General features: G+C 51.8%; 1 protein-coding gene across 2 annotated transcripts in view; it reads left to right on the top strand.

The window, feature by feature from the left end:
• The first annotated feature begins 5,890 nt into the window (after nt 1–5,890).
• LOC149367722 (uncharacterized) overlaps nt 5,891–9,220 on the top strand; it is a 230,497-nt gene continuing 227,167 nt past the window's right edge. For both annotated transcript variants that reach the window (XM_089557216.1, XM_089557209.1), the window contains exon 1: nt 5,891–6,109. In XM_089557216.1, the coding sequence (XP_089413342.1) occupies nt 6,067–6,109 (43 nt within the window). In that variant the 5' untranslated portion in view covers nt 5,891–6,066. The remainder of the gene's footprint in view (nt 6,110–9,220) is intronic.

The raw sequence follows: 9,220 nt of genomic DNA, 5'->3' as shown, positions 1-9,220 counted from the left end.
CTCCATAGCATGTAACTTGCAGGCGCGGGGGTCTATTTAAGGTTGGGGGGATGTGGGGACGCTTTCGTCCCCTGCGTTCGCTTTCCCTCAACGCGCTAGTTCCCTGTGGTTAGCTCCTCCGCAAAGCACTCCTCTCGGTTCGGTGACTTTCCGCTAACAGGGGAGGGCGCTCGCGTCGCAGCGACACCAGCGCCACGGATGGCGTTTTGCTGCGCGTTCGCGGGGAGCTACGGGGTCTCTTCTCTCTGGGATCGGGAAGCGAGCAGACGTTTCGCTCGCAGCTTCGCTCTTCGTCGACGGGCGCCTCTCGGTCGGAACTTACTCCCGCCGAGCCCGTCCCGCTCGACCTCGGAGTCCCCTTTGCCCTACCGTGGGCGGACGTTCGCTCGTAGCCGTGCTGGTGAGTCGGACATCCTAGATTCCTCAGTGTATTTTGTTGCTAGCTGGCGTTATTGTTGTTATAGCAATAAATGCCTTGTTTGTGTCAGCCAGTGTGTCGTTCCTTTGTTCCCGTAGAGCACGGCCCGCCGCGGTCGGCGTGCGCTCAGTAGCGTACGCGACCACGGGGTGGGGTCAGCGCGGTTTTGAACTGAGTCAGCCGCGTTTAAACGGGGGAATACGTGTTTATCTCCCCCATTTAAACCCCATAGCATGTCACATAACACACGGAGCGCAGTGCGCCATTTCAAGTCGTAGGTGCACGACACCGCGAAAAGACAACGATCGCGACTGGGAGTCTCATTAGCGCAGTCTAGGTAACTAACCTCGAAGGCCAATACCTGGATGAACATCGTGCAAGAGTCGGTGTCGTGCCCCGCCGAGCTGACGTTGTGCCGCAGATTAAATACTGTTGCCTCTGGCCATGTGACTGATGACGTAGTCGAAGGCGGTGGTTTCCAGGCGAAGGTGTCGAGCAGCGCCAGATATGGGCGGTCAGGTCCGGTTGATACTCTAGATGACTGTTCAGGCATCCAAGAAGCCGAAGAATCCGGGAAGAACAGTGTAGGTGATAGGCAGGGGTCCAGGCCACGGCGCGTACCAGCAGCCAGTATGACACCACCTGGAAGGCCAATACCGGGATGAACATCGTGCAAGAGTCGGTGTCGTGCCCCCTGATGGGAATGTGGGGGGGAAATCCGACTGTGCGGCCTGCCCCCCCGCCACCAAATACGGACCGGTGTGGTTTCGGCCGCTAGGTTTTGTTTTGGCGCAACGCACAGCGGTGAGTGGAGCCGCCGGAACCCACTCTTGGGGTTGCTAATCCCCAGGAAAGGTTCAGCAGACTTTCCGCGACATTGTGAGCGTGTCGCGCCCACGATGCCCGTTGCCCAAAATGGGAGGGCAGGTCCGAGATGGGAGACGGACTGGGCACGTGGAATCCGGCTCAAAAGCAGAACTGGTGACCAGAACGACTTGTTTGCTTTTGGCGTGGTCGCCCCGGTAGACGCGGTCGGGACTTGGTCGTTTTGCCGTTGGTGTTCGTGCCTCGGTAGACGCGGTTCTGACTTAGTCGTTTTGCCGAGCGACGAGATCGCCCGGGTAGACGCGGTCCTTCTAAAATTCGCAAAATCGAAAGTCACACGGTTCCCTCTCGGTACGAGGGCGTACCACCCAGCCGCGGACGCGTTGGTTTCCGATTCCGAAGAGCTCGGTGCCTCGCGGGGGCATGCGGCTGGGCAAACCAAGCTTTGGTTTTGGGGAAGCCGCCTTTGGCCCGAAAACACGAAAAGTGATGGAGTAAGTAGCACGCTCGGGAGGCCAGTGAGCTCCGAAACGCGGGAAAGCCCGGCGGTTGTCTGAGTAACGGTTAGTAGACCTGGCGAAATCGCAGAGAGACAACATGCTACCTGGTGGTAGCATGTGATGATAACTGCGGGCATCAATTGAGACTTCAACCATGAAAGCGTGGGCGAATGGAGTGGAGTTTCACATACTATGCCAGGGGCGATCGTCGGTGGGCACGAACGCAGCGAAAACCGTGAAAGGATAACTGTTGTGTGTGCGAGTACCAGCGGAGTAAGAGCCGAAGCACCGAACGAGTGGTGTGAAAAATCCGTCATCTTAGTACTGGGGGGCGGTCGGAGTGGCGGAACCTGGCTTGGGGGAGGGGATCCTAGTCGAAGCCCCTGTAGGTTTTCCCTGTCTCAGATGGTCAGAGATTGCCCACAAAACGTTCTCTGTGGTGTGGGAGTGCGCTCGACGCCGAGGGCCCACTATTGGTGGACTGAGTGCTCGCCCTTCAAGGAGGCCTGAAAAGGAACTCAGGATCAAATCAAATCAAATCTGGTCAAAATCCCTGCTGTCCCCAATACCACCTAATTCCCACAACCCAAACCAATTTCCAATTTCCCATTCATTTGCCCACCCCTTCCGCTACTTCCCAGGGGAGATCAGGGGAGTCTCCCCGGGCCCGCTCCCCCGGCTGTGGTTCGCTACAGTAGCTTTTTCCCTTTTATTTTATTTTTCCACCCACGGGTGGCGAAATTACATTTTGCCTACGGGCCTATTCTTTAATTTTCAAATTGGGTTAAGCCTGTTGTACGTACGTGGTGCAGGCAGGGGCTTATTATTTTTATTTCCTTTTGGTTGCCCCAACCTATACTTTGATGGGAATGTGTCTCCCTGTCTGACACCCTTCGTTTTTGGAGTTTTAGTGCTGACTTTATGGTGGACTATGGTTGCTATGGAAACCTTATAGATATCTTCCGGTATTTTTACATAAGGCGCTTCTGCAACCCGATTCCGCAATGTCTGCATGACTGCTGAGGCTTAGACTGACTCAAATGCCTTTACGTAATCTATTAAGGCTATACTTAGGGTTGATTATATTCTGCACACTTCTCTACCAACTGATTTACAATATAGATACGGTCTACTGTCGACTATCCCTTACGAAAATCTGCCTAACAATTTGATTCGTTGAAGTATAAGATTGCTCCTGCGGCTTTCTTTTCTTCCTCTTTCGTTACTGGTGGTATATCCCTTTGCTGTGTGGTGCTGCCTATTTCATAACGTCCTGATTACATTGGCTACAGTATAGAATTATGTACGACTATTCGGCTAATTTAATTGTCTTGCCCATGTTGCCCACATTGCCCTCCAGATCCCGGCCGCGGCGGTCGAATTTCGATGGAGGCGAAATTCTAGAGGCCCGTGTCGTGTGCGATGTCAGTGCACGTCAAAGAACCACGGGTGGTCTAAATTTCCGGAGCCCTTCACTACGCGTCCCCCATAGCCCGAGTCGCTTTGAGACGTTAAAGCCCCATAACCCTAACCCTGATATTTGCCCTCTCTGTCTTTTTAAGGCATACACCTGATTTTTTCCTGTGTCTAGAATCCTCTTCACCGCTTTAAGGCTACCTCCGTTGTTTAGAGCGTGCTCGATTATATCCATATTTAACTTCCTTACGTTAGTTACCTTGCGCTGACTGATTAACTTTGAGAGCTCTGGCAGATATATTCTGTCTGTGTGGTTTGACGCTTCCATGCTTTCATCAACCGAGCGGCAAATGGAGAACGGAAACCCACACCGGTCCTTCAAACGTACTGCGCTGTTCTGGAACATTTCTGGGGATTCTGCATGCGATACCAAAAACATCACCGAAGTCCGAATAGGAAACATCAAATTCACTGAAGACGATTACAAACACTTTTCCGGTTTTCAACATCCTTAAAAAAATTCACGCCCATCAGAATGGAAGTCTGTGCCGCTGGTGCGGGGACAGACCAGCCCTATATCATACCACATGGTGCTGCCAAATTGTAACCGCAGCTATACAGAATGGTACAACGGAGCAGTAGGGGACAGCGCTGTCCAGCGAGAGCCCGAAAGAATGACGAAAGCTCACTGACTGGGCCAAGATTGGCGCAGCAGCCACAGGCGCCCTTTACTAAGGGCTTTAGCCATGTTCTCCAGAAATTTACGAGCCAAATTAATGGTTTTTTTTTCTCTTTCTATCACCCTCTTTAGTTGACTTAAATCTAAGGTTGCTCTAATTCGATTAGCGAATACTTTGTAAATACCTTGTAAACATGGACAGTAAGCTCAATGGTCAGTAGTTTTTCGAGTCCTCGACATCCTCTTTCTTATGGATTAAGAAAATGTTAGCATCGTTCCAAGCTTCCTGTGCGCTCGAGGTCTTGTGCCGTTGAGCACACAGGGTCGCAAGTTTCTCTACCACACTGTCCCCACCGTACCTCAACAAATCTGCAGTTACTTTGCTTTTCGCACGGACTCTTAACTATTCTGTTCGTTCCATACCTTCCTGTACTTCCTCTCAAGCTACCGGCCGAATATCTGCTTCCTCGATGGTATAGGCCGTGTCACTGGCATCCTGATTATTCCGGCTAATCGGCAAATCTGTGTAGAATTTCTCGGCTTTGTTGGCTTGAGTTTAGCTTAAAGTAATTAAAGTTTCAAAAGCAAAATAAGCTATGGCCTGCCAGCTGATCTTCAGTGCCGGAGGCTGAAGATAGCTAACTGCAAGTTGTCAATTAAGGAAAGTTCAGAGTTAGTACGCAGTAGGTTGTGGATCGTCTTTGGAGACCCTGCGAGTGTGTTCTTGGTCGTGCCATAATTGGTTCAGGTCACTATTGGTAGCTCGGGAGAGAAGGGCCGACCGTTTCATGCAGCCTTTGACTTTTATAAATCTCAGAAAAGCAGTAAGTACTGACGACTTCTGAAACAATACATGTAATAGATGGCCTCGTCTAAGAGTTTGACAAGGTCGTTTTCAGAACCTTCCGAAAAGCTTGCGCGCCACCAAATCTAGAATCCCTGGACCCTGACATGTTTTGGTGAAGAGTTCGTAGTATTTTGCTGCATTAGCTGCCACGTATGTCTCTAAGTTTTGCATATGACGTACGTGATTCTAATCGATCCGCTTAGACACGTATTCATCGAAATCCATCCACTTGAGTTCAGGCGATGAAGTCCTCATCAAAAGCTTCAGGTTATACGATAGACTCGCAGATGTCGAGCCCTGCACTGATTGATAAAAGGGTCACAAGCTGGTGTTGCAGTTGTAAGATTTACATTCCCAGTACTTTTTTCGTCATGAATAATTGACAGACCTACTATTCACACAAGTGGAGCAGCTGCCTCAGCAAAAGCTTCAAAGAAAGGTTTGAAATTTTCCGGTTTCGTGCTCATCCGCTTGGTTTGTGATTGTATGCCCATGAGTGCTACAGTGGAAGCGTCAGCTTGATTGTGATGACGTCCATTACAGGTGCCCCGTCGGAGCGATTACAGAGCCTTAATGTATCATCCTCTTCCAGCAGTCGTCTCGTGCCCACACCACTCCCTGTTATCCACAGAGGTCTGTGGACAACATCTATGCTCACAACAGTTAGGCTTAATCACACAGAGTCGTCCGTCTACTGCCAAAACAGTGCTGCCGCCATGCAAGGCTTTACATCACGCCACCTGTAAGAGAGCGCTACTCTCCTGTCATGCTGCAAATAGCATTCCTTTGAAGAGCGCCGGGCTCCTAATGAGCCGCCGCTGGAGTACAGACCAGAAGTCGCTCCTGGAAAACGCCGTGGCGGTAGTAGTACGCCCGCACCGTCAGCGGTCGCGGTGCCTCCTTCGTCTCGGGCTCCTCCAGAGGGACCGGCGTCTTCCTCGCCAGGAGGAGCGGCCGAGTATAGAGGTGCACAAAGAAAGGGATAAGTTTAGCCCGTTTTGTTTCGGCGGCGACGCGTGGGAGAGCCACCGCAGAAGGAGAAGCCGCTTCCTCGGGGGGCCCCATCCCATTGTGGCGCCGCGGTGTACAATGGCGCCGCCACAATGGGGGAATGCGCGCATATGCGCGCGCTCTGCCGCCGCCGGCGGATCATCTCGGAACTTTCACCGGTGCGCAAACCGGTTGCGCCGACTCGGTGGCCTCGATCGGCGGCGGCCGGCGCGACTTCTTCGGCGTCGGCCAGAAGCGGCCCATTCGCCGAGCACGCTGCCGCCATGAGTGCAGGCTCCCCGGATTACCCCTGCTGCTCCCGCGGCGACCTCCGCAGCTGAGAGAGAGCCCCGTGTGCAGTGTGTGCGTTGTGTGTTGTCCTCGTCCCAGGATGCCCGCGCCTCTCTTCCTCCTCGCCTGCCTGCTCGCCGCCGGTGAGTGCTGGACCCGGGTTCCTCGGTGGGCCCCGTCCACCGCTGCTCCCGCGGAGGCGTGGACGGAAGCCACGCAAATAGCGGGACGTGTATAACGGTGACGTGATGCTTGCGGAACATAGCGGCGGAACGGGTCGCATCGCGGTAACTGGTCAGGCTGCCCGAGCACACTTGTTTGTGGCAAGAGCCTCTTGCTCGTCTTGAAGGATGAGAAACAAGATGGCATGAGTCGTTAAACGAATACTCGGGAATTCCAAACGCTCAGCATCTTCCGCATTTTTTTTTTAACAAAGGTTGTTTTGGTTTAGAGGTTCCAGTGTCGCCAATCCGAAAGTGACGCACACATTTCTAGGGCCAGAGAGAGCGGTATGGAATCTGTGAAGAACGTGTGACTCATCTCTTCTCTTTCTTTTTTTGCCAAGTACGTGAAGCCTCACGGGGCGTCAGCTGGTCGCGAGTCCTATTTAAGGCGCCGCAGTCATTCGCTTGATGTAGCCGTTTGCCAGAGGAGGCCCGCGCGGCCTGCCGGGGTCGCACTTGAACGAGGTTGCGCGAAGACACGACTCGTCCGCCGCAATCAGGCCTCCGCTTTTTTTATCTTGCCGCGGCAGCCTCTAGGCCTTCTGCTGCTTCAGTGCAGCGGTATCGAACCGCTTTCATCGCGGGCTTAGCGAAAACTAGGTTCTATCGCAATTGTGCATCTCTTCTGGTCCTTTCTGTTTTAGGAGGTCATCGCATTGCGAAGATGAATTTGGCGTGGGCAGTGATGTGAAAGCCTGGAATAGTTAGCACCAGGAGGAGCAACGTCCGCGTTCCTAGTGGGCCCGTGATGGTATTCTCGACACGTCCGTGGACAAGATGCGTCGCTTGAGTTTCCAGTTCACAGAAGATGCCAAGGGAGCGTATTTTGCTACTTTGGCGGCTTCTCCCACGGCCAAGCAGATTTCTGGATTGCCTCCGCGGCTCTGTCAAGACTCAGCTACACAAACGCTTCGTCCGTACTGGCTTGCTGTGGGATGCCGTCGTTTGCTTGCCGTCTGTTGCTAAGCTCGGTCCGTGCCACCTATGGTGGCCAGGCATTTCGTGGCGCGAATAAGTCGATTAAGGAATTTTATTACGGTGCCCAGCTGAGCTGCGCTCGGCTTGTGAATGCATGTGACGCCTATGGCCAAAAACGCATTCTCATTGACTGACGCCTGCCCGCTGCACCTTGCAACAGAAGCGAGGCGAATGCTGTTGTCGACAAGTTATAATAACGTCGTCGGATCAGCGCTGGCCTAAAGAAGCGACCCGTGAGGGTGCGCCAGCGGTGCAACTTCGAAGACGGACGGGAATTACTGGGACATATGTTCTGGCAGGCGAGCGAAGCGTGTACGTAACGGGGTTCACGCGGGTGATTCCGGTCTGCCAAAACAGGAGAGACGAGGAGCGGAATGGGCGTCAAACCAGGCACCCGTGCGGAAGGAAAAACAAGCGATAAAGACGATGCAGCGCCTCCAGCTCCATGCGTAGACTTTGCGGACCCGTATGCCAACCGGTTATTGTAGTCTTGAACAAGCGCAAGTATTGGGCAGCTAGCAAGACAGGCTGTGCATACTTATACAGTCTTACGGGAGGATTTGTTATGCTTGACATCGAAGTTAGTGAAAGAACGTGAGAAAATGCAGCCCTTACCCACGCGAGCCTCATACTCAACGTCACCATAGCTCGCTGCGACGGCTATGACCGGATCCTTTTCTTTCTTAACTGCTTCCTTCAACACAGCTTCATAAGCGCTTTTTTTTTTTCAGGCGTAGTGCTCGTGGATAGTCAACTGTTGTCAGGGCTAGCTCTCAAGCTGGTACTTTGCTACGCACAGTAATTTTCTCGCAGTATGTTCTATGGACATATGGAAACAGCCTCCCAAAGAGGCCACCCAGCAAGTGCGTGCAGTCCTCGGCCTTAGTTACAGCCTTACAGGACCGTGCGTGTCGTTCAGCGTGCACACGGGACATTTGGTGTTCTTTAGTGTTCGCGACATTCGGCGCTGAGATGCAAATAGTATGCAGCTATACACACTTATCAGTACACCTGCGCTCGTAGCACTGTGGGAAACTCAGCAGTGGTCACATGCCGTTATCGATGAATGCATCACCTCTGCTGTGCGTGTATAAGGGACGAGCAAGGAGTGAAACAGCCTTGAACGGTAGCAGGCAATTCACCGCGCAGCTTTCTGCAGTAACTGTGTAGTACGCGGAAAAATTCCTGTGGCACGGTTGAGGTCTCGCTGCATGCCCAAGTTGGCGGGTTTTTCCTTTTTTGCCTAGTCTGCGCATATATAGAATGTATATACAAGCACTCAGACGACAAGAACCGATAATGTTTTCTCGAAGTCAAGAGCTTTCTTTAATATAATTGCATACTATTGGCGTGGGGAGAATGGACACAGATAAAGGGCTAATTGGATCCTTCTCCAAAAAAATTCAGAGGAAAGCGAGTTTTTTGCCGCCCGGCGTATTCACTTTGTTCATCTATTGATGAATGTGCTGTTCAAGAGAAGTCCGCAACGCATACGAACTATGAGCATCCTGTCTTGTTCACGTGACTTAGAGAAATATCGCGGCGCTAACAGAAACCTTTATTACGCTTCGTGCGCAGTCGTTTTCTTGTCCCGTCTCTACGCCCTGTTTGCTTTCATGTTTACGCTGACACCTCAAATAATTTAGAGGTTGAAGACCCTTTCTTTATCGGGAACTGTCTTGTGTTGCTGAACTATTGCATAATCACAAGTCTGCAGGCCGTATTTTTTTCTATTGATGTTGTCGATCTATTATACTCAATTCCACAGAGTGAGTTGTTAGCCGATGCGTTGTTCTGCATTGAAAAGCATGGTGCCATTTCTTTTCAGAACTCCGCCGGTGTTTCAGTCACCGATTTCATGGCGCTGTCTTGTACTGTTGTCACATTTCAAGATCACCTATACTGTACTGTTGTCACATTTCAAGATCACCTATATGTTGAAAAAACAGGAATTTGTATTGTTTCTTGTATGGCTCCCGTGATATGTAATACATTTCTGGCGCAACCAGACAGAGCTTTGACGCATGCTTTTGACGATGCTGAAGTGCTGAA

Source organism: Amblyomma mixtum, chromosome 1, assembly GCF_055824585.1.
Source record: "Amblyomma mixtum isolate Tamu chromosome 1, ASM5582458v1, whole genome shotgun sequence".
In the NCBI taxonomy this organism is placed as follows: Eukaryota; Metazoa; Arthropoda; class Arachnida; order Ixodida; family Ixodidae; genus Amblyomma; species Amblyomma mixtum.
Note: the sequence above shows the minus strand (reverse complement) of the source record. Positions and strands in the feature narration are given on the sequence as shown.